The 25,037-nt window shown below is 43.2% G+C and overlaps 1 protein-coding gene across 1 annotated transcript in view; it reads left to right on the forward strand.

Annotated features, from left to right (window-relative positions):
* The first annotated feature begins 204 nt into the window (after positions 1–204).
* The window catches only part of LIN54 (lin-54 DREAM MuvB core complex component), a 71,010-nt gene continuing 46,177 nt past the window's right edge, over positions 205–25,037 (forward strand). Inside the window, exons 1-5 of the mRNA XM_089669997.1 lie at positions 205–294; positions 6,194–6,800; positions 11,400–11,514; positions 17,771–17,919; positions 22,745–22,900. Of these exons, the coding sequence (XP_089526123.1) occupies positions 6,204–6,800; positions 11,400–11,514; positions 17,771–17,919; positions 22,745–22,900 (1,017 nt within the window). The 5' untranslated portion in view covers positions 205–294; positions 6,194–6,203. The remainder of the gene's footprint in view (positions 295–6,193; positions 6,801–11,399; positions 11,515–17,770; positions 17,920–22,744; positions 22,901–25,037) is intronic.

A 25,037-nucleotide genomic window follows, 5' to 3' on the forward strand; every position in this document is an offset into this window, starting at 1 on the left:
TGCCATTCTACACACTTATGAACGTTCCACTGTACGGAGCCTTAGCTCGCTCCCCACATACAACGTCGGTTGACTAGACTGCTAACATCCCGCTGAAGACCCAACAGAGAAACCCCCAAGCCCGCCTGACGTAACAGCCGCCCGCCCAATTACGGAAGCACCGAAAGCCTCGCGAGAAGAGACTATTTTTTTTTCTCCAGGAAGTAGAAGGGGAAAGGAGGCGGAGCTTGTCGTCCCGTGATCTAAGCAGAGCCCGGGAAGTCTTCAGTCAGCTCGCAAGCTGCTCCACAGCAGGTTTGTCCTGCGGGGGGGCAATTAGTGAGCGGAGGAGTCGGAGTAAAGTAGTAGTCGTGGCGTGGGGCATGCCTACGATAAGGGGCACGTATTTAATGAGAGGGCATAGGCTGGGGGCAGGTTGGTAATAAGTGGGGGCACGAGTGTAATGAACTGGTAGAGTGCAAGTGTATGCATGGAATGAGAGGGCACATTATTGAGGTGTTTGCTGTGAGGGGGGCACAGTTTTGGGCAGTGCATTATATGAGGGAAAGAGTATGTAGCCATGAATTGGAACGAGGATGTACAATAACGGGATGTGTAAGTCATAAGATGGCATAGTCTCTGGGGGGAGCAAGCTTCTGATGATGGGGACACCTATTCCACTTCTGAACCCCTCACCTATACCCAGTAAAGTGACTGGCTTCAAGTGATACACAGAGATGAAATAAACCCTCCTACACAAGTTGTAGCTGTTTATTTACATCTGTCTGTTTCCATACATCCATTTAAAGTGCAACATTTATAAAACTTGTTTAAGAGTTCAGAAAAAAGGGGGTGGTGAGCTGAAGTTACACTCTTGCAGAGCCCAGTAAAGAGAACTATGAGAGCTGATTGGAGGAAAGAGACACCCCCCTCCTCACAGGAACAGAGCTGAGGCTGTCAATCTGCTGGAGGTCGGATGTGCTTCATACTAATAGCAAAGGAACCAGGCACCAGACAGAAATGACACTTAGTGATAGAGACAAGTACTCATTATAGAGGGATATGGTCTGTTCTTATTTCATGTCTGAGGTTTACAACTACTGTTTGTGTCTGGTATATCGATCTGAATAAATAAAAGGTTATTAACCGCCATATAGTAATATGATGGACGCAAGGTGGTTCTCTCGTTCTCACCGCGCATGCGTGGCTCAGTGAGCACGTGGCAATTGGCAGTGCGCTGTGTCCCTCGGACACAGCGGATCACTGAAAGAGCCGAAGATGTTGACTCGGTCATGTGATCAGCTGTGTCCAAGCACAGCTGATCACATGTAAACTCTCCTCTCGAGCTGTCATGCTGACAGCTCGAGAGGAGAGCCGGTAATCGGCTTTCCGCGGAGGGGACATGTACACTGATCATCAGGGCACTGATAAGTGTGCCCTGATGATCAGTGTAGCCCCAGCAGTGCCACCTGTCAGTGTCCATCAGTGCCTTGTGCCAGTGCCCATTAGTGCCACATATTAGTGCCTACCAGTGCACATCAATGCCTATCTGAGCTGCCTTTCAGTGCCACCTATCAGTGGTGCCAATCAGTGCCGCCTAACAGTGCCATGTATCAGTGCAGCCTATCAGTGCCCATCACTGCAGCCTCATTAGCGCACATCAGTGAAGGAGAAAAATCATTTATTTAGAAAATTTTATAACAAAAACTAAGAAAAATGTTTTTTTTTCAAAATTTTCAGTGGTTTTTGGTTTAAGAAAAAATAAAAATCCCAGAGGTGATTAAATATCACCAAAATAAAGCTCTATCTGTCACAAAAAAATGATAAAATTTTCATATAGGTACAGTGTTGCATGACTGCGCAATTGTCATTCAAGGTGTGACAGCGCTGAAAGCTGGAAATTGGCCTGGGCAGGAAGGGGGTATAAGTGCCCTGAAGGCTTGTGGTTAAACTGACAAAAGTGTTCACTTCAAGTGAACCAGGGCTTCCGCTATGTCAAACAACAGGCTCACATGTAGGGGATCTACTGTGAGAAAAAAACGGAGGCTGCGATTGCGAACCTTGTGTTTTGGGAATGCTAGTTCCCTGGCTGTCACTCTGATGCTTTGAGTTCACTGCATACCGAGTTGCTGATCTGAAAGAAGTATACAGATATGGAGTTCTCAGCCTGCTAGCCTTTTTTGTTTGAAGTGCACTCTGAGGGTCCCAGTCATCAGTAGCAAGAGCGTTGATTTTTAAAGGGGCTTTTAATAGCAGTGGTCTCTCAAGGCTCGTTCACATGGGCGTGTGTCCACGCAAGGGCCATCTTTACCAGCCGAGGGGTTGCACAGGTGGTTCTGTTCATGTCATTTGGGACGCAGCGACTGCACTGACACAACCACTGCTTCCAGTTTGACATCCGTGTGGGTGGACAGCCCTGAATGCACACTGTTTGAGTTAGGAGTCATGCACCTTCACAGATGTCAAATTTGGAGCAGCAGCTGTGTCACTATCCCACTTGACATAAATGGGACTGCCTGATTAGGGTTGCTTGGAAAACTTGTGCGTCCCCATGCATGTGAATGTGACCCTTGCAAAGGTGTCCGCTGTAGCATGCCCATGCAAACTAGTCCTGATAGTTTAACAGAGAGGTAGGGCCAAATCTCTTGGCTATTTTTCTCCTTTGGGTCACAGGCGTCCACTTAGTTCACTGTACTTCTGTGACCTGTATTCAGCCGATTGCAAGCTAAAGACATCACTCAGCCAGTCCAGACTCTGGAGGGATATCAGCTTTAGCTCTCATGCACACGGGACGTTTTGATAACGCTGGTAACGTTAGCTGTGTAAAGTCATGTTAAAAACGTGAGTTTTTTAGCGTTTATCTGCATTTGTATTTTAGTGGGGTTTTTTTACAAAAAAAAAAATTTTTCTGATAAAAAAAAAATGTCCAAAAATGCCGGTTTGTGGCGTTTTACCACGTTTTTCAGTGTTAGAGCATTTTACAGCTAAAAAACTCACTAGTCCTGGGTTTTTTTCTAGCCAAAGAAGGTTGATTACAGTCTGTGCATGAATACATAAGATAACATGCTGGGGGGTTTACTGGCTGTGGAAAAAAATGTCAAAAGCCAAAAACAGCAGCTGTAAAAACGTCCAGTGTACATGAGGACTTAATGTCAGGATCCACCCAGCTGCCTGGATCAGCAGCTGGCTCAGCCTCTTCAGTGCACCGCTGAGAGCCTGAGCCAGCCATTCCCACCCCCTCCACACTCCAATGAGCAGTGAAGGGGCAGGGTAGAGTCGCTAGTTCTCTCCTCACTGAAGACCAAGAACTGAGCGATTATAGGCCTTTAATAGCTCAGTTCTCAGTGTTAGAAGCGGAGGGGGACAGATGCAGCATCATACTAATGCTGCATCCAGGGGTGGACTGACAACTCATGGGGCCCCCGGGCAATAGGGGATCATGGGGCCCCTTTGTCCTCACCAACGCCCAAAAAAGTCTATGAAAAAGCCAATGAAAGGTACCAGGGGCATCTCATGGGGCCCCCTACTGACCTCGGGCCCTCAGGCAGTGCCCTAGTGCTCGAATGGTCAGTCCGCCCCTGGCTGCATCCACCTAGGTGAGTATGATTTTTTTTTTTGTCTATCCCGCTCTTCTCTTTTAATGTAATAGGTACTTAGTCTCTGATTGTCTCCTTCAGCATGGTTCAGTCATCAGAAAACCTAAAAATGAAAACTAATGCAGCCACCACCACATCTTAGAGTCGGTTTAGTGGCAATTAATGTATTAAATATTTGATTTTGGGTTTAAGACTGACACTTTTATGTGGCACTATTTATAATATTATATGGGACCCTTTGGATACATTGGGGGCTACATTTGAGGCTCTGTTCCAGCTAAATGACAAAACAGCCAAGCATCAAGAATGTTCAGAAAAAGGCAAATGATAAAAACTTTTATATTTCTCTCAATACAAAGTCACTTTAACTGCACTAAATAAAAACCCAATTCACTAAATTTGAAACACTCAGAATCTGGGGCAGCTGTGCATAGTAACCAATCCACTTCAGCTAGTTCAATCAAAATTAGAAGCTGACTATGCACAGCTGCACCAGATTCTGTGTCCACCAGTTTTAGTAAATCTCCCCCATAGAGTGTAGCTCCTTACAGCTGTAAATCCACAGTCAGATTTTGGTCTGGCAAAACGAACAACATGTACTAGCATCTGGGTAGTCTGACAGTCTTCCAGAATGAGTAGAATATGAATGTGTTGCTTAGGTGGGGCGATGGTACAGATTTTAGTAAATTTTGCAAATGTGTCATCTTAAAGTAGTGTTAAATCCAAAACAAAAAAAAAAATATATATATAAATTATTGGAAGCGTAACTTCACTCTCTCAATCAACATGGACTATTTCTAATACTTATGCTGCTAGCATTAGTAAATAAATAGGAAAGTATACTACTTGTTTTAACCTTTTTATTTTTTTTTTTTTTTGCATTCCTTCATTTACTTCCTGGTTTCCATGCCTAGGCAAATAATGTCATACATTCCAGGAGTCTTCAGGAGGGGTGGGAAGGTTCTCAGCTCAGCCAGTGCCTCAGCTAAGGACAGATGAATTCAAGGAAGTAACTGCTACATGAATCATTTGCTCTTACTCAAGAGGGCCACAGTCAGAAATGCCAGGAGGTGTTTTTCAAAATGATTTCTTCGCAAAATAATGGAAACATGGATGGATGGAGGAGTTTGTTTCGAATATTAACCACTTTACAACCCGGCTATAGCCGAATGATAGCTACAGTGCGGTTGTCCAGTTTTGAGAGGACGTCTTATGACCTCCTCCTAGAACGTGCCCCCAGCGGCGCGCACCCGGCGCTGTCTGTGATCACATGACAAGGCAAAAGGCCAATCACAGCGGCCTTTTACTATGTGATCAGCTGTGCCCAATGACACAGCTGATCACAAAGTAAATACAGTTGCCAGTTTTCAGTAGCACTTTCCTCATGCTGTCAGAACGTGAGGAAAGTACTGCCAATAACCGGAAAGTATCACAGAGGACATCTGCACTGATTCAGTGCAGCTCCTAAAGTGCCCAGCAGTGCTGTATATCAGTGCCTCTTCAATTTCCACCAAAGCCGCCTCATCAGTGCAGCTTCATCAATGCATATCAGTAAAGGAGAAAATTTACCTATTTGCAAAATGTTATACTAGAAGCATAGAAAAATGTTTTGTTTTTTTTTCAAATTTTTTGCTCTTTTTTTGTTTATAGTGCTAAAAAAAAACAAAAAACAAAACTGGCGATTAAATACCACCAAAAGGAAGCTCTGTTTGTGTGAAAAAATGATAAAAATTTCTTTTGGGTAAAGTGTTGCTTGACTGCGCAATTGTCATTCAAAGTGCAACAGCTTTGAAAGCTAAAAATTGGCCGTGACAGGAAGGGGGTAAAAGTGCCCTGTAGGCAAGTGGTTAAAAATGAATTATAAAGCACATTGGTTTGTGGTACTCCGATGCAGTGCAGTCCCATTTTAAACATGATGGCTTCATTAGTTTTCTTTTTATAAGCTTTCCTTCATTTATTTTCACCTGCTGATTTTGCCAGTAACACCATTGCTGTTTCAGGGTGTCCTCCACTCTGCATGTAGAAGAAACAGATGCTTTCGAACAGCAGCATTGTCAACAGTTTTTTTTCCTTTTGGGACAAAAGGAAAAATAAATAAAAGCTGATCATTGTAAGCACCCCTGTGCAGACAGCTTGGTCTGTTGCACAAAGTTGAAAAAAATAGACTTACTGCTTGGATCACCAGGTGAAAATAAAGAGAAAAAAAACTCTTAGAAAAGGAAACAAATGCAGCTACCACATCTAAGAACAGTATAGGAGTACAGGAGACTGAAAGGATTATCTAAATACTGAGTACATGCATACTAGTGTTTTTAAAATTCTTTTTCAATTTAGAGATTTTTAATGAATACAAAACTAGAATGAATGTGCATGTCTACCTCACATTTTTTTAGTTTTGGATAAAAAGGGGAAAGGTTAGGTTGCTTCTCTTTTTTTTTTTTTTCCTTTCACTTTGCTGAAGCTGACCATTTTAAGTGTCCACAATTACATGAATATGTGTTTTTCACATAAAATATTGCTGTTTTTTTCCATTTCAAGTGATTGAGGTATGGAGGGGGTGGAGATTTGTCTGACCTAAAGCTTTGGGCACTAATAGAAACCCTTCTTTCTCATCTTAGAAAGTGAGACATGGATGACGACAGCATTGAAGCCATTACAATTTCCTCTCCCATTGCAGAGGAGGTGCCTATGGAAACAGAACTGGAGGAAATAGTAGAAGTAAATAGCAGTGGAGAATGCGTTAGTACATCTTTTGCTAAGGAAACCGTTCCAACCACTAGTAATCATGCCAGCCATCTGGCCGTAGTAAGTGTTGCTTCGAAGCCCAGCCCAGGACCTTCTGCTACAGCTATGAAAACTGTTCTACAAAGTGGCATACATAAATTGGGCACACAGTTGTCTGGACAAGTGCTTCTTAATAAGGCTTCTGATGTCACCTCTGGTAATAGATTTATGAAGCAGGAGAAGCTTATCGTAACAACTATAGGGAAGTCAAGCCATCCCATTGTACTGATTCCTCAAAATCAGGTGTCAGGTACACAGAAAGCCACTCCTCTCCAGCATGTAGATGGCAAAGGAGCACCACAGCAGATCAAGTTGGTTACTATTGGAAGCCGTTCTGATGTCAAGCCTGTACTGGGCATGTCCTCATTAACTTCTGCTCAACTTATTAGTTCCGCTGCCAAGTCTTCTGTTCTTCAGACACAGCAAGTACAGAACGTACAGGTAAAGTTTATACCCCACCTTCACCTAACTGCCGTTCTCCTTCATTCCTCCTACCACTCCATCCCCCACAGCCACTTCCTCCTGTACCACTACCCCCTCCCTCCTAGATTGTAAGTTCGAAAGAGTAGGGCCCTCTAACCCCTCGTGTGTTGTTTGTAGTTGCTGTACTGTTTCATGTATTGTCCCCCTCTATTGTACAGCGCTGAGCAAACCCTTTGGCGCTATATAAACTCGATGTAATGTAATATTAATGATTAAGCTATTTCTTTCTTGTTTTTTGAGGGACAGTCAAATTCTGTTGATTTACACTTCCGTCTACAGGTGTACAAAAATTATGGGGAAATTCTAACCATTTTAAATTTTTTTAAATTTTCTCAAGTTTTTTTTGTTTTTTATTCACTCAAAAGTTCTCGCTATGTTGGTGCTTGAACTGGTCTTTATGGTAGCTTTATGGATTGGCCTTTCTTCAGGCTAGCTTTGGAGTGCTGTACCTGGACTCTATTGGACTGGACGTTACGGGGCCAGTCTGGAAATTGCCTTTGGACTCAGGGTTCCACTATAGGCACTTTCCAGACTGTTATGGTAACTAATTAACCATGTAATGCTTTCCAGGTCCATAACCACGAGCATTGCCTCAATGCCTACCCTATCTCTGAAGACTCACTCTGTGAGTAGGCTGGCCCAACTGAGCACCAGGAGCTACCTCATTCTCTGCACCACTGGGTTCCTTTTTAAAGAGGTGTATATGAGCACAGTGGTACTGTATAACAGTCTGCGGGACCAGATAAAAGGCTGAGGCTTGAGGCCTGAGCAGTTGCACTGCAAGAGCCAGCCAGGAGGCAAAGGTCATTTATTTTTGTGTTTGAAGTGATGGCGGAAACCCCAGCAAAGGTCACCTTCCATTTGAGGCGTGTTGGAATTTTCCATTTAAATATAAACTGGGATCGTAAGCCCTAAACAGTATTTCCTGGCTGGAGTGAACAAACTGGAAATGTTCTGGACCCGAAGACCAGCAAAGAGCCAGGCCAGGTGAAGACAGCGCTGGATCCTGGGACAGGTAAGTGTCTATTTTTTAAACGTCAGCAGCTGCAGTATTTGTAGCTGCTGACTTTAAAATTTTTGTTTACAGGGTGAAGATCCTCTTTAAAGCGGAAATTCACTATCTCAATTAGCATTGACTATTTTAAACATTATGCTGCTAATATTAGTAAATAGATAGAAAAGTACATTGTATTTATTGTTGCAAACTTTTTTTTTACATTTCTTCCGTTACTTCCTGGTTTCCGTGCCTAGGCACATGATGTCATACTTCCCAGGAGTCTCCAGGAGGGAAGGAGGGGCTTTCTCAGCTAAGCACACACTCCTGCCTGGGCTAAGGGCAGATGGATTCCAGGAAATAAGTTAATCTGCCCTTACTTAGGATGGCTGTTGCCAGAAATGCTAGAGGGGTGTTTTTCAAAGTGATTTCTTTGCAAAATAAATCATGGAGACATAAATGAATAGGGACATTTGCTTTGAATATTCAAAATGAACAGTGTTTTTGGTTTGTGCTGCTCAGATGCAAAGTAGTTCTGGTTTAAATACCCCCACCCCCCACCCAATATCAATAAATCTTTAAAAACTACCGTATTTTTCGCTCCATAAGACGCACCTGACCATAAGACGCACCTAGGTTTTAGAGGCGAAAAACAATAAAAAAAAATATTCTGAACCAATGGACTGCAGACATAGTACAGGGGATGACCAGAGACTGCAGACACAGTACAGGAGATGACCAGAGACTGCGGACACAATACAGGAGATGACCAGAGACTGCGGACACAGTACAGGAGATGACCAGAGACTGTGGACACAGTACAGGGAATGACCAGAGACTGCGGACACAGTACAGGGGATGACCAAACACTGCGGACACAGTGCAGGAGATGACCAGAGACTGCGGACACAGTACAGGAGATGACCAGAGACTGCGGACATAGTGCAGGAGATGACCAGAGACTGCGGACACAGTGCAGGAGATGACCAGAGACTGCGGACATAGTACAGGAGATGACCAGAGACTGCGGACACAGTACCGGAGATGACCAGAGACTGCGGACACAGTGCAGGAGATGACCAGAGACTGCGAACACAGTACAGGGGATGACCAAAGACTGTGGACACAGTACAGGGAAAGACCAGAGACTGCGGACACAGTGCAGGAGATGACCAGAGACTGCGGACACAGTGCAGGGAATGACCAGAGACTGCGGACACAGTGCAGGGAATGACCAGAGACTGCAGACAGTGCAGGGAATGACCAGAGACTGCAGACAGTGCAGGGGATGACCAGAGACTTCTGACCTTTGGGGAGGGAGGGGGAGCGGGTACCTGAATTTGACAGGTACCCGCTCCCACTTCCGCGGAGTTGTCCTTCCCTCTTCTTCCTGGGCCGGCTTCTGTGACAGCCGGGTGCCCACTGCGCATGCGCGAGAAGCGCTGCGCTTTGTGAATGGCCCAGCGCCTTCTGGGACCTGTCATGTGTCCCAGAAGACACCGGAGCATTCACAAAGCGCAGCGGGCACCCGGCTGTCACAGAAGCCAGCGCGGGAAGACTGCAGCGCTGGAGCGAGGAACAGGTAAGGCCCTGCAGCAGAGAACAGCTGAGCGGCCGGCCCGGTATTCTGACATGGTGGCGGCAGAAATACCGGACCGGCCACTTTATATTCGCTCCATAAGACGCACTGACATTTTCCCCCCTTTTTTGGGGGGAAAAAAGTGTGTCTTATGGAGCGAAAAATACGGTATGTAAGAGCAAGTGCTTTTAACCCTTATGCCAGTGGGTTAAACAGTCCTAAAGCAGCTGTAAACACTTTAGTGTGGAAGTGATCTTGGCTTCTGTAAGGTTGCTTGGTCACTTCTACATATCAGTAAAGCTTGTATTTGTTGGTCTTTATGTTGAAATCCACATGTGTAAGTGCTAACAGTCATCAGTTCTCCCCATTGTCCCCTACATGGCCCAAAGCTTGCCAGCGATGCCTTAACTTCAAGTAGGAAACATCAGCTAGTTATTTCTTTTACCATCATAAATAGGTTCCTTTGTCTTCTAGGTAATGTCTTATAAATGAAGGTGTTAATACCAAATGTTGTGCTTCTGATGTTTGTATACTGTAGGGTTGAGGCATGGATTAAGATTCTCTGCATTCACTGCTTGTTTCAAATAAAGGGAAGTGAGTGGGAAAAGGAGAGGTTTGGGAGCTCATAAATAATGTTACAAGGAGGCAGAAAAGCAGAGTAAGAAACAGTTCCATGAAAATTAGATTACAGGGCCATTAATAAGTGGATGTGTTTGGATTATTTTTAAAAAATAAGGGTGTTGTTGACGGTCACTTTTAGGTGAATCACAAATCCCAGGAGGCATTGGGTGCACTGGATGTCATTCCATTCATTAACCTCCCTGGCGGTATTCCCGAGTGTAGCTCGGGGTAAAGTTTCAGTACCACAAGCGGTAACCCCGAGGTACACGTTGGCTTACCATGCGGCGCTGCTCCGGGATCTGTTCTTCTCTTACCTTGTCCTGCGCTCCCACGATGTCCCTCCTGCAGTGTCCCCTGTAATGTCCTCCGGTGGATGCCGGCATCTGTCTTCTGGGTTAAGTCCCCTGCGACGTCGGGACGTACAGGGGATGGAACGGAGGGAAATTTGAAAATGACAAAAAGTGACATTCACTAATTTCACTAAAATCATATAGTAAAACATTACTGTATCAAAGCATTTCACATACATTTTGTCCCTAGTGCTTTGTCCTGTGCCCTGCCTGCATTTTTATGTTCTTTCTGCCTTGAAACTGAGAAATGTCCATGGTGTCCAAAAAGCGTCCCTTTAGGTCAAAAGCGGTTTTAGACCAGCTAGAGAACAGCGATAGTAAATCAGAACCACTTGCAGAATTGAGTGATAATGATTCGTGGGGGAAATTCATCATTCATCAGACACTGAAAACGATTTTGCGACTTTGCTCAGTGATGTTTGAACTTGGCGCTATATTTCAAATTTCAGTGTTTTTGGTTTTAATAAATATTATTGAATTAAATTTAATATTATTATTTTTATGATTATTAAATTATAATTTATGATTTCGTGTTTCAAATTTTAACATACCCAAGAAGTTTACTAGACTCTTGTTTAGACAGATTTCAGTGAGTTATTCCTAAAAATTACAGGCCTACAATACAAAAAATACATATTTCCATGCAAAAAAATGTACTGCTTTGAGCACAGAAATATGGACATAATCAGACCACTAGGGAGGTTAAAGGAGTGGGGGGGGGGGGTGGCATGTCATTGAGAAGCAGCACCTGAACTTTGAAAAGCCAGAATCCTTCTGATGATGTCACAGGAGAAAATGGCAGCGTGGGACCAGAGGTGTGGCTGCAGAGAAGTGGATCTCAGTAGTACAACAATGGATCCTCTGGGTGGGTGAGTATCTGAACTATGCAGAACCCAGCATCAGGTAAGAAGGGAATATTAAAAAAAAAAAATGGGAGAAGGATTAGATTCCTATTTAATGTGCACTGTGCAATACCAGTGGGCTCATATCACAGGCAACTTATTGTTTTTCAGATTGCTAAGAAAGTTCCTGCTTCGTCTTCTGGTGCTGTTATTACCAAACTGATCATTGCAAAACCGTTGAACAGCAAACCTGGGCAGACTACCCAAGTATCATCTGTGTTTGCAGGTAAGGGCCAGTAGCTTTCCCTGCACCTGTATATGTTGCATCACCTTCTTTTAAATTAAATTTAAAAGTATATTATTATTGCACTACTACGGTAGAGTAGGGTTAGAACCTGTCTTTTTTTTTTTTTTTTTTTTTTTCTCTTTATCATTTGAGACAACAGGAAGTAGCAGGAAATCTTTCCCAGCTAAGGAAAATCCTCTCTTAGACAGATGACACCTTATTGGAAGATTTTTTTATTTCTTTAACTTTAAAATATTGCATATACAGTATAGAAAATGTAGTAAAAGTTGTATAACCACTAGTTGAGCTCAGCATTAGAGTTAGTATTGTTCAAACTCCTTACTTAACAACAGTTGCGGTAAGCTGTCCACACAGGGCCAACACATAAAGGTGGATTTACTGAACAAGTGAGAATCTTCACATTACTGGATATTTGACGTGAACTTTCACACAATTGTACAAACTCCTTTAGTAATTTTGTCCATTAAACTTGCATTGTAAGAAGCAGTATTAAAGTGGAACCAAACCCTCTTATTCTTATAGCCAAGGAAGCTGCCATCTTAGCCTCTGTTCTATCTGTAGTTGCCATGGTGCTGCACATGTGATCAGTTATGACACCAGAATTTGATGGCTTGTTCATTTGGTTGAGAGCACAGTCAACTATGACAGTTATCATTGGTGGCATGCCTTGAATTTAACTCTTTTGGGAAACCGTTAAATCAGTGGCTTTAGTTCCGATTTAAAGGCTAAGTTCCCCGTTTCCAGAAAATAGCCTATGCAGTCAAGGGGCCTTCATAGTTGTTTAAAAAACCTGTACAAAATAAATATCCTTTTGATATTGGACATAAAGCAATAGCATAGATACTGCACTCCATCTTTTTGTTTTGTTTTTTTTTAAATAATAATAATAATATAAGCATAAAATGTAATATATTTATGTAGGTAAAGAAAAAAAGAAAATTTATTTTAAAAATTATAAAATGTTTAATTAAAAAACAGACAAACTGTGCAGCTTTGTAAAATGTTCATTAATTTTGTGAATAACTCCCAGTTAACAATATCCACTCCCTGCCTTGTGACTAGGACCTGAAAACTGTTGGACGCTCACTAATGGTTTCAAAGTCCTAGCAACAAGGGAGCACATGGCGATTGCAAATTGAGAATGTTTAAGCTAGGCTTCCAGGAGGGCTCAAATGGCTTTACCGGTATGACAATAAAATTAATAAACATTTTTCAAAGCTGCACAAAATTTTAAATAGCTCTGGGACCCTCTGAATGTATAGGATATTTTCTACAAAAGGTGAACTTGGCCTTTAAACACGAGTATTGGTATTATATGCAAAACAAGAAGTAGAGCCACGTTATGTCAATAGCAGATTTCTTTCTCATCCATTCAGAGACACAGGAAGTCTTTAACGTTAAGGTTATACTGCTGCCTACAGGAGTATTTGACACTGAAAAAACACTGCGGGTGAGATTCGAACTGTCTATGGCTGGCTTTACTCTTGAGAATTACAGTCTTCAGCTACTACTCTAGAATTAGTAGACAGTTTCCACTGTTATTGAAGCAGTTCACAACACTCTGAAACTTGAGTATCAACATGCCCTTCATCCCTTTCTGGCTGTGACTGTAAAGCTAAACTTGGGGAAGAAATTTTATGATATAGTTTGTGTGTGTGTCTGTCTCTGTAGCTTTAAAAAAATTGTTGGTCTTACAGTGCACAGTCCAAAGTCTACCTGCTTGTCAGAAATCTTGGATTCTTCAGTGAAGAACCCGCTGCCCCCTTGATATCCTGTTCACCAAACTGGTGGCTGATATGCCCTCTATCCCCGCAGCTACCGGTCTGGTACGATCGCCACTGTAGGTTTTTGTAAAGGCAGGGGAAATCGCATTGCTGAACACTGCAGATGGTGATCCAACCATTGTGCTGTGTAGTTGGGTGGACGGGCCAGCACACTCCTATTTTTTCCCACCTTCTATGACCTCACATTTTCAATGACAGACCAGGACGTACACAACTCAGAGAAAGCGCCCGTCATCACATCCACATCTGATATTACACTGTGAGGAGACATAGTATAATGTTCTAACATAAAATAAAAAGGGACTGCAGAAGCCTATGAGTAGTACACTACTGATCCACCTCACACACATGATATCACTGGCTTTTGCTTAACTGACTATACAGGGCTATTGCATTGATTTAATCATCATTCCGGAGCTCTTCGGTAATTTTTCTAACCACGGCAGAATAGTCTAAATCTAAAAAGGGCTCTCTCAATATGGCAGTGGATCCTTCGCTGATAGAGTGTGTGGAGCAGATGGCTGAAGCTCAGCGTTTCATCTGTAGGGCCTGCTGAAAGCATCTCAGCATGTCCCTGGTATTGGTATCTTATGCACAGAGCACTCTGGTTAAAGTGCTAATTTGCATACCCTGCATCCAGAGAGTACGTGACCCACGTGACTTTTGAGGGACAGTGCCTCTTCTTAATAACCCTTGATATCATTATCATTATCAAGGGTGTCACTGGAGACAAGAAAACCCACCTGCCTCAGCGTAAGAAGCCTAGGGAATGATCTGCCAAGCACTTTTCATTTATACACTATTACTGTGGATTCACACATGTGCAGTGCAGATCGAAGCTCAGGATTCACAGCTAAATGACACAGTAGTTGTTCAGCGGTTCAGGTCAAGATTTTATACTGATCACAACTGATGACATGTGCGGTTCAGAAATGGTTCCCATAGAAGTCAATAGCCTATAATCCACACCTGAAGCGGGTCGCACTGCTCAGAAATTGTACAGTACTATTTTTCAATCTGCACTGAATCTGCACTGCCAGTGCATTGGACATATGTGAAGGGGCACCATAGGAAGAAATGTTATTTCAGCTGTCACCCAGTTTTAACTGCATCCAATCCACATATATGTGAACTGGCACTTAGAGTATGTAATTCTAGACCTCCTGGAGAGAAAACAGTTTGCACAGGATCTGTTGAACAATGTCTGTCTGATTGTCCAGATGTCTCAACAATTCGTTTGGATCCTGAATCTTCAGAATTTGGGGCTGGAATGTGCCTGGGGGGACCATCACGTGCAGGCAGCTTGGACCATCAGAATTCTTCGAAGAAACCCTTCAATGTATATGCTGTCATGTCCTTGACCTTCAGTCTAAGAGTTTCATCTCTGAGCTGCTGCATGAGAGTTGCGAGTCTGTGCGTAACCGTCTTGGAGGCAGCCTTGTTTCTCCAGTCTCTTCCCAGACTGTGTCAGCACCACACTCTTGTTTTGGGACGAGTTGACTGAGTCCTTGAGGATCAAATAGTTTGTGGTCTGTTGGATCAGTCTTCCAGCTTTGGAGTCGAAGAGGTTTTCCCTTCCCACCTTCTGTAAGATCTATCCTTAGGAGTCCGCCTATTGGACTGGGGAGAAAGTATAGGCACCTCACTGGCGCAGAGGCCTTTACTATCAGAGAGCTCTTATTTCCTGGCCTACATCATGGAGTTTCAGGAGATGTGGTTCCTTCTGCATTGTTGAGTCATCCCTTCAACAGCGTACCTGATCTGGATCCTGTTTGACAATGCCATGACACTGCCATACCTTAATCATCAAATGGGAACAGGAAATCTTGCTGCAACAAGTGTAGTTCAAATCTTGACATGGGCAGGACATCACATTCAAGTCTTGCTTACTGTGCTCATCTCATTTATGGACAGTGGGTGGACAGGTTTCACCATTAGTTACATCACAACATGGAGGAGCTATCCACCAGAGTGCGAGCTAGAAGCTGTATTGCAGGTGAAGAATGCTGGATGCAGTCACTCTATCTGCATTTAACTGCATGCTGGACAAATCTGTCTCCAGGTGTAGGAATCTTCTAGCGGTAACAGGCATTGCTCTGGTATCTCTGTGAGATCTACAGTGGGTACAGAAAAGAATTACACTCCTTTAAAATAATGACATTTTGTTTCATTGCACCCTGACATGTAGACAGACACAGTTTCTGTTTTATCCAGCTGTATTTACTTGCAACTTATAACATGAAAGTTCATTTAATTCTTAATAGCACCCAAACATAGGCATCTATGGCACATTTTTACATATATGCCTACAGGGCAGGATTGCAGCAGATCTGGACCGTAGTCCACTGTTTAGTGATGCCTGCTATAGATTAACTCAGGCAGATATACTTTGCCAATCTGGTGAGGTTCCTTACTGTTGCCCCATGGGCTCTTAACAGATCATTGAATTTGATGAGTCAGGAGCATTTCTAAATCTGTAATTTTTATGATGCTCATTCATGGGAAGGATATCCAGCTGAGGTGTCTTCCCTTCTTGCAGGTAGGTTGAGCTCTCAGTTTAATCAAATTTATTTTTTCAATGCTAGTTTTCAGATTAGAATGTTAACTTTTTATCTCTTCTCTAAATGGTTAGTTCAACTTTAAAAAACAAAACAAACCTGAACTAACACCCTATGCCCTCCCTGCCCCTGTTCCCTGCTGTACTTGCCTCCGTGGGTGATGAGCTATCAGTGCTCACACAGCTGGTATAGCAGTCTGGGGATCTGAAATCCACGCTCTTCTCCTTTTTTTTCTGCAGCACTTCCAGGGTGGATCAGAGCGATGCTGTGTGCTGACGCTGACCAATCAGAATTACTCTGATCCACCCTGGAAGTTTTGAGGGTAGGGCAGCCCATAAACGTGCATATGCACATCTGAACGGATTCTCAAATCACAATCCTGTTCTTACACTACTCTCATATTGCAATGCCCTTTACATCGCCCCCTCTTCCTGAGGTGTCTTCCCTTTTTGTAGGTAGGTTAGGTTATAGCTTGGCTCTCCGTTTGATCAAGCCTATATTTTCAATGTTATTTTTTTCAGATTAGAATGTTAACCTTCTATCTCTTGCCTAAAGAGTTAGTTCAACTTTTCAGAAAAACTGAACTAACATCATACACCCTCCTTGCTCCCAGTCCCTGCTATACTTGCCTCCGTGGGTAATGAGCTATCAGTGCTCACGCAGCTGGTTCTAGCAGTCTGAGGATTTGAAATCCTCGCTCTTCTACCTCCTTTTTTCTCCAACACTTCCAGGACGGATCAGAGCGATGCTCTGTGCTGACGTTGACAAATCAGAATTACTCTGATCCACCATGGAAGTCCTGCACAAAGAAGAGGGAGAACAGTGACAATTTTAAAACCTTGGACCACTGCGCTGGCTGCATAGGAAATGACAACACATCACACACAGGTACAGTAAGTACAATGGGGACTGAAGTGGGTGAGGAGGGTGTATCGCCTTGGTGTCCAATCTGTGGCCCGAAGGCCACATGCAGCCATTTGGTATATGATGTGCGGCCCTTGGATCTCAGCAATCTGTAGTGGGAACATTGATTAGGGTAATAGCAATGATCTCTACTAGCCTCTTGTAATATGTTCCCATTTTCATATTGTCTTCGGCAGCATGCTACAACTTTTTGTTTGCCATTGTCCTACTTTCCTGCACAAGCCAGTAAACCTTGAAGGTCAAAGATTTTCTGTGTGGCTCAATGGACTCCAAAAAAAAGAATTCACGGTGAATATATAATGATAGACTATACTGTGCATATTTGGATCATTATATTATTAACATTTGCATCAAATTGATCGCCTCCACACTCCCTCACTTAATCGAGCATTGTACCTGTCTGTAGCGGCTCTCCCCGCTGTCACAGGGCTTTGCCAATGACTCCCGCTGCTGTCAGTAAAATCCTGTGACGAAGGGGCAGGGCTGAACTGCACTGTTTATCTATAGACGCAAGCAACCAGGCTCGGGGTTGAGCCTGCAGGTGTGCCCCAATAGGAAGTCACTTCCTGTGGTGTTACATTGAGAAGAGGAAGCGTCAGGAGTGCTGGTGGGGAACCCCAGAAGAGGAAGCGTCAGGAGTGCTGGTGGGGAACCCCAGAAGAGGAAGCGTCAGGAGTGCTGGTGGGGAACCCCAGAAGAGGAGGGTTGGGGCCGCTCTTTGCAATTACATTGCACAAAGCAGGTAAGTATACCATGTTATAAAGAAAAAACAACAACTTTACAATCACTTTAAAGTGTGTTTCATTAAGGCAGTCAATTTTAGAGCATATTAATTTGAATGGGGTGCCTAATGCACCAAAAAAGGTGCATGCAGTAGTTTTTTTCTAACCCAATGCACCACTGCAGCCAGCAGTGATTTTCTATGTGTTGTGGCACATTGCAATGCAAGATGTTTCCTTTCTTTCATAGGCAAGGTTCTTTCTCATGCTAATTCTGCAACTCAGTCCAAGCCAATAGTTATCACTGAAAGTGGAGGAGTCACTGGGACATCCCTAGAGTCCACAACCCAGACGTCAAATAAAATTGCCATATCTCCTCTAAAGCCTCCTCCTACCAAGGTAATATAATATATATATATATATATATATATATTTATTTTTATTTTTTTAAAGATTGACTTTTATTCCATTCCACTGGTGCTTTTGACTTTGTACACATATTGTAAAAATGTTTTACTCCTGAAACAATGGTGTGTCTACTTTACAGCAGATTTGTGCCTTACCGATGCAGGACAAAGCAACAGGTTAATTTTAACGGCAACCTGGCTAACAGGAAATAAGTTCCTTCCCTACATTTCAGTTGCTGAGAGCAAATACAAATAATGAATTATTGCATATGTAAGGCGTATGATACTCAATCCCACAGCACTAGTGACCTGCAATTGACTGCTGATAATCCAGCTGGCCTAACTTCTGCTTGCTTGCTTCCTGCTTTCAAGCAGAGCTACAGAGGGGTAAAGGGAAGGCATTTGTGTCATTGGAGGGGCCAGCATTCAAGTTGAACTATTTTGTATTGAATTCTACAGGGCTGTCATTCGTATCCTTCACTACCCTGTGATTCCCTGATCTCAAACAAGGAGATTCATATCATGTTCGGACACCTTATGTGAACACTAGGCAGTCAAGGAAGGAAAGAATGACACCCATTCATCTTCAAAAACAAACCAGAAACAGTTGCTAAATTCCCCTCCATTTTTGTATTAGTGATTTTTTTTGCTTTTGTTGTTTTTTTATGCATTTTCTTTTTTACTTTTTTATTATTATTACCGTATTTTCCGGCGTATAAGACGACTTTTTGACCCTTGAAAATCTTCTCAAAAGTCGGGGGTCGTCTTATACGCCGGTATACGGCATGCTGACACTTTTTAGGGGGGCGGTGCGGTGCCGCCGCCGCCCCCCCCCCTTCCAACAGAAGTGAAACTAAGTACAGGGGTGGGCAGGGGCTTCTGTTTCTTACCTGGCTCTGGTCCCACGACGATCCGGTCCAGGAAGCGCAGCTGCTCCTTCCTTCAGTTCGGCCACTGGATATTCGTGCGGCTGCTCGGCTCCGCCTCCTCACCGGTGATTGGCCGCCAGAACTGTAGCTCAGGAAAGGCACACAGGCGGCCAATCACCGGGGAGGAGGCGGAGCCGAGCGGCCCCGCGAAAATCAAGTGAAGGTAAGTGTGCCGTGCACAGGTGCTGCTGCAACCATATATGCTTGCTGCAGCAGCACCATACTGAACAGGGGTCAGCAAGTGTCAGTGGGAGGAATAGTGCCCCATCATTGGTGTCACTGATACCAATGATGGGGCATTATTCCTCCCACTGACACCGACGATGGGGCACTTTTCCTCCCCCCCACTGACACCAACGATGGGTCACTATTCTCCCCCCCCCCCCCCACTGACACCAATGATGGGGCACTATTCCACCCCCCACTGACACCACTGATGGGACACTATTCCTCCCACTGACACCAATGATGGGGCACGATTCCTCACACTGACGCCAATGATGGGGTGCTATTCCTCCCACTGACACCAATGATGAGGTGCTATTCCTCCCACTGACACCAATGATGGGACACTATTCCTCCCACTGACACCAATGATGGGGTGCTATTCCTCCCACTGACACCAATGATGGGACGCTATTCCTCCCACTGACACCAATGATGGGGCACGATTCCTCACACTGACACCAATGATGGGGCGCTACTCCTCCCACTGACGCCAATGATGGGGCACTATTCCTCCCACTGATACCAATGAAGCGGCACTATTCCTCCCACTGATACCAATGATGGGGCACGATTCCTCACACTGACACCAATGATGGGGCGCTATTCCTCCCACTGACGCCAATGATGGGGTGCTATTCCTCCCACTGACACCAATGATGGGGCACTATTCCTCCCACTGACACCAATGATGGGACACTATTCCTCCCACTGACACCAATGATGGGGTGCTATTCCTGCCACTGACACCAATGACTGGGCACTATTCCTCCCACTGATACTAATGATGGGGCACGATTCTTCCCACTGGTGTGCATTGGAAGAGGGGTAGTCTTATACGGCGAGTATAGCCCAAACACTACATTTTAACAGGAAAAGTAGGGGGGTCATCTTATACGCCCAGTCGTCTTATACGCCGGAAAATACGGTATTTTAGTTAAAATACCTATCTATGAATAAATTTACTATGTGTTACATAATGTGCCATAATAAATGGGGCAAGTAGTAGAATAAAGTATATGCCTAGTACATACAGTAACCTAAAAGTGTATGTAAACCTAAATAATAAACTTCAATTATTTGCCCCTTTTGGTCTATTGAAGTTGTAGTAAACCCCAGTGGTTTTTTTTTTCGTTTAACGCATTGAGCACAGCAAAATATACTGTATATTCCTCAGTTTAATTATTTGGTAAAAGTTTACCACAGAGCTTGCAGTTTACAACTTTCAGTGCTGCTGGCACCTGCTGTTTTAATGCTACATCTCTGAGCTTCCAGTCTTCACAGGAAAGAAGTAACAGTGGGCAGTGCAGTTTTGAGTCAGTCTGTTAACTTGGAAAAGAGGGGAGGGAAGCATGGGAGTGCCTTGCCATCCCTGGCTATGGGACTGTGTGATTCTATTGATGTGCACACAGTGTAGAGATGCATAGCATTAGTACCACCATGCAAGGGTGTTTCCATGGAATGCTGTAATTGAAAGAGCCACCCCAAAACAGGAAACCTGGGAATGTGTTCACTGTACCCCCTTAAACTGGAATATAGGAGAGGATTAAAGGATGAAGCAGCTGCATACTCCGTTAGATCTGAGGAGCCTTTTTTATTTTTTTCTGCCTCTAAACATCCTTCAATATATGCCTATGTGTCCATACACACATAGGCGTTTACAGGCTTTTAGAGGCAGGGTTGTTTAGGGACAGAAATATGGATGCACCAAAATCACATTCAAGAGAGGCGCTTTTGGGCAGAAAGAATGTGTGAAGCATCTAAATGCTAGGGGTGTTTATAATAAATTACCATTCTGACCAATGAAATAAATAAACGCCCAAACGCTTAACGCACCTGAACACATTTGAAAATCGTGGCTTTCAGTGCAGTTTTAACACTGATTTTCTCCTGTCATGAGAAAGGCGTTCAGAATAGTATATTGCATGAGGCCTAAGTGCTTAAAAATACAATTGAAAGCATTTTGTTATTTCTGTTTGATAAGTGCAAAAAAGCATGTTAATCCTGCCAGATATCCCGTGCTGTCCTGTGCACTTTGCCGTGTTATGTCAAAGTTCAGGAAGTACATTAGATATATAACCCCCCATGGGGTTATAAAAAGCCTGCAAAACAGAAACCTAATGCAGACAACACATTTTATTAGATACACTTTGTAAATTTTTCTAAAATGTAAAAACAAAGTAACTCCATGATTGGGTAACATATGTAGTGATAAAGTTATTGCCAAAACAGTAGGCTTTTATGTTAAAAAAAAATTCCAGAAGAGGTGTGTGTGCGTGCGTGCGTGCGCGCGCTGAAGTGTTTAACCATTTCACTGCCAAATCTGGGCTTATGATGGAGAACTGCTTCCAGCTGACCTTCTCAGCAAGCCTTACATCCTCTGCATTCCCTTCTGCTATTCATTGACCATGAACCTTTAACAAAAAGGTCCTCTAGACTCCTCTTATGTCTTACTAATGAGTAACTGATCAACAGATGGTGCACCCTACTGCTGCTACTGCCAGCCTTCTGTGTTGCCTGTCTGCCACTATCTTCCATGTCACCTTCTCAACTTACTCTTTCTTGTATGCCCTCTGATACCCACCTCCCTTTGTGTGTGCTGCTACAGGCAGAGGATAAGCAGCAGAAGGTTGTGAAGGGACAGTGACTGGAGGATACTGCTGAGCACACTAGTGTTACATTATGTCTGAAGAGATAGTAAACATGAATGGCATGTTTACTATCTTGTCTCTTTGTGAATTAACAGCTAAGTTCTCTGTACAGAGCACTTCCTGTTCAGTAGGAAGTGCAGAGGAGGAGGGGATTAAGGAATCTGTGTCATCTATTTCCTTCCTTCCCTATTACAGAAAGAAATATTTTTTATTTCATAAAAGTCCTACTAGAATTGAAAAATATAGTTAACAACCCCAATAAATTCTCAGTTCACTTCTGTGCGATCCACAATATCATACATTTCATCCCATGAAAATGTGCATTCTTCTTGGGGCACTGTGGTGCTATACATTGTTAATAGTATTTCAATTAACCTTAATACGCACATGCGTTGTAGCGCACCAGAACAAATGGTGATTTAGTAAAACGCATTATGGTGTGTTACATTTTAAAAAAAAAAGTTCATGCACTCTAAGGGCTGTTCACACCAGTGGGCATGACTAATGTTGAACTGGTCTGTGTTGTAATAATGTACTGCAGCACACATGCGATGCATCGCAACACATTGCAGTGCTTTGATTTTTTTTTTTTTTACTTTTAAAAAATTACATTAATTCATCTATGCGCATAACCACACTGCAACACAATGCCACATGTTGTAACGTGCTGCTTCGAGATAAAATGTATGCTTGGTTCATTTTATCTCAATGCACACCAATGCAGTGCATGCACGGCCACAAGGCATAAGTGTGAAGCCATCTTCCAGATGTTTTACGTAAGTTGCCTATTTAAAGTTTTGCGTACCTGTTTCACTTTTTTGCAAAAATGCACAATTTAAAACTCACCTATATTTACAATTTACTAGCAACACAGTTTATCTTTGGATTTAATTGAAATTTTATAAGTTAATTTGTGTTTCCATACACAGTATATGGGTTAATGTGGAGATTACTTCTTTTTTTTTTTTTCTTTATTTCAGCATTTTTAAATCTATCTTGTAATGCTCCTCAGGTCACAGTGGTATCTGTTGCATCCCAGCCCGCCAGCTCTCCTCAAAAGACAGTTGGTGTGCCCATAAGCATGGCTCTTGGTCAGCAGCTTCTGAGTGTTCAGACATCCACTTCCTCTTCTCCTGCAAAGGCTGTTACTAACAGTACAACTGCTCAGGTAATCACTTTGGTTTTACTTATGCCAATAAGTCTATATTTTTCTTTTTCATTTTGCAAAAAAAGATCAAGAGACCAGAAGTAAGTGGTTTTGTAACTGTTTGTTTCAATATTTCAATGCAATATTTATGTGTTTGTGATTATAATACAGTCAATTCAGGAACATGGGAAACCGTGTACTGTCGGGTAATTCTACCACCTACAGAAGGAATGGACACTGGCAAACAGAAAAAATGTGGGCCAGACCAGGATAAACCCCTCCTAATGCCAGCATACCTTTTTTTTTTTTTTGCTAGTGCCAAAGGAGGAGGGATGTCTTGGCTCTGCTGAAAAAGGTTCAACCTTTTTGTTCTCTACTGTTTTCTTCAATCAAGATTCCTGCCACATTTCTGCTAAGTTTTATGTAACTATCTGAATCAGCCTTTCCTAAGCATTGTGGTGTGGAGCTAGCCTTCATTGTGGCTCTTTCTAGCTACCTCAAGATTAGGAACACTCAACCCCTTTTGAAAGAGGAATTGGGCACTAACAACTGATGAGTGAAGTGTTGTGTTTGATTCTAGACATAGGGAACGGTCCTGCTGCATCGGGTACCTTCAGCTCACACTCTACTAAGGGTTCTGGTGCTGCCTTCAGTGTGCCCCTTGAGATTCCTAACACTAACAGCCTGGATTTTTGCCCTCTACTAGAAATTATGCCATCCTGGGAGTCTTCTTTAGCTCAGTCAGACCTGGCCGCCTTCTCTCCATGGAGGATTTTACTGCAGTCTTGTAAGATTGTTTGGGCCAAATAGCACTAGTAATTGCTGACTATGACTACAGAATCCATAGCATGCTTCTATGTTTTCAACTACAGAGTCTGTTTGTAGACCTATGTATAAAAGGGCATAGCACCAATGAACCTGAATGTCTTAATTTCCTAGCACATCAGCGTTTCCTTAGATTTGCATTGGGCCCTCTGCACTTGCCTTTTTTTGTACCTCGGGCATTTAACAAGGTGCTGACCTCAGAAAGTCTTACTGCACTTTCAGGTCATCCCTATTGTAGGATATCTTGACATGCTTCTGCTGAGGGTGAACAGTCAGCTATGGTTCTGGTGGACTACATTCTTCTAAAGAAGTTTGGCTGTGCCTAAACCTTCAGAAATCGGTGCTGGAGAACCAACTCATCATTTGGAAAATCTGTATCTAATCCTAGACACATCCCAAGCCAGAGATTTTCTTCCCCAGAGGAAACTTCGAACTCTCGGCTCTCAATTTCTTCAGGTCAGGAGTTGCTTGATTCTTTGCTTTTGCATGAGATTCCTGGGGCTGATTGCAGCCTCCTTCAAGGCAATCCATTTTGCCCCATTCCACAACACAATATTTTTTTAATCTTGGGACAAATCAGTGAAATCCAGTTCTGGCACTGAAGACCAGGTTGTTCCTGGCTTGGTGGCTCAGGAATCTAACTCCAGAGTTAGAGAAATTCTTCCTTCCCTTCTTTTGGAGAATCCTCATGTTGCATGCCAGCCTGGTCCTGAGCAAACCTGTCTGTACAGGAGTTTTGAATGTTGGAGGAATCTCATCTCTGGAGTTTTGGGCAATTTGGTTATACTTGCAGCACTTGATTGTCCAGTTGGAGGATCACCTGATCCAGATTCTTGGACAGTGCCACAGTAGTGGCATATTCCAACAAAGAAAACTTGATGTAATGCAAATTACCTGGAAGACTGGGAACTGGTCCTCTGGTCCAAATGCCTTTGGAATGTAGCAATAATCCTGTCATACAATGAAACCTGCTACTTTGTAACATCCATTGCATCAGTACTTTATTGGCTACATGGCAGAATACAGCAATAACATTTTTCAGCCAAAGCCTTACACATAGCATATTTGTACAGACACTCACTAAAATTGGAAACTTCTTCCTTCAAACACATTAGGGAGTAGGTCAATCTAGTGTGTGGATGACATAGCAGTGGCTACAACAACCAAAATAAGTTGTGATAATGAAATCTCACATATTAGGGTAGCTTGCTTCATTGTATAAAAGGATTATTGCTACACTGTATACATCAACCACCAGAGAGGAAACAGCAGTCTTTCCAGGACAAGGGGGGTTGTGTGGATCCAATCCCTTCGCTGGCTTCCACTAACCCAA

The sequence above is a fragment of the Staurois parvus genome, unplaced genomic scaffold (assembly GCF_062004578.1).
Source record: "Staurois parvus isolate SC_StPar_1 unplaced genomic scaffold, SC_StPar_1.0 ptg000086l, whole genome shotgun sequence".
Lineage (NCBI taxonomy): Eukaryota > Metazoa > Chordata > Amphibia > Anura > Ranidae > Staurois > Staurois parvus.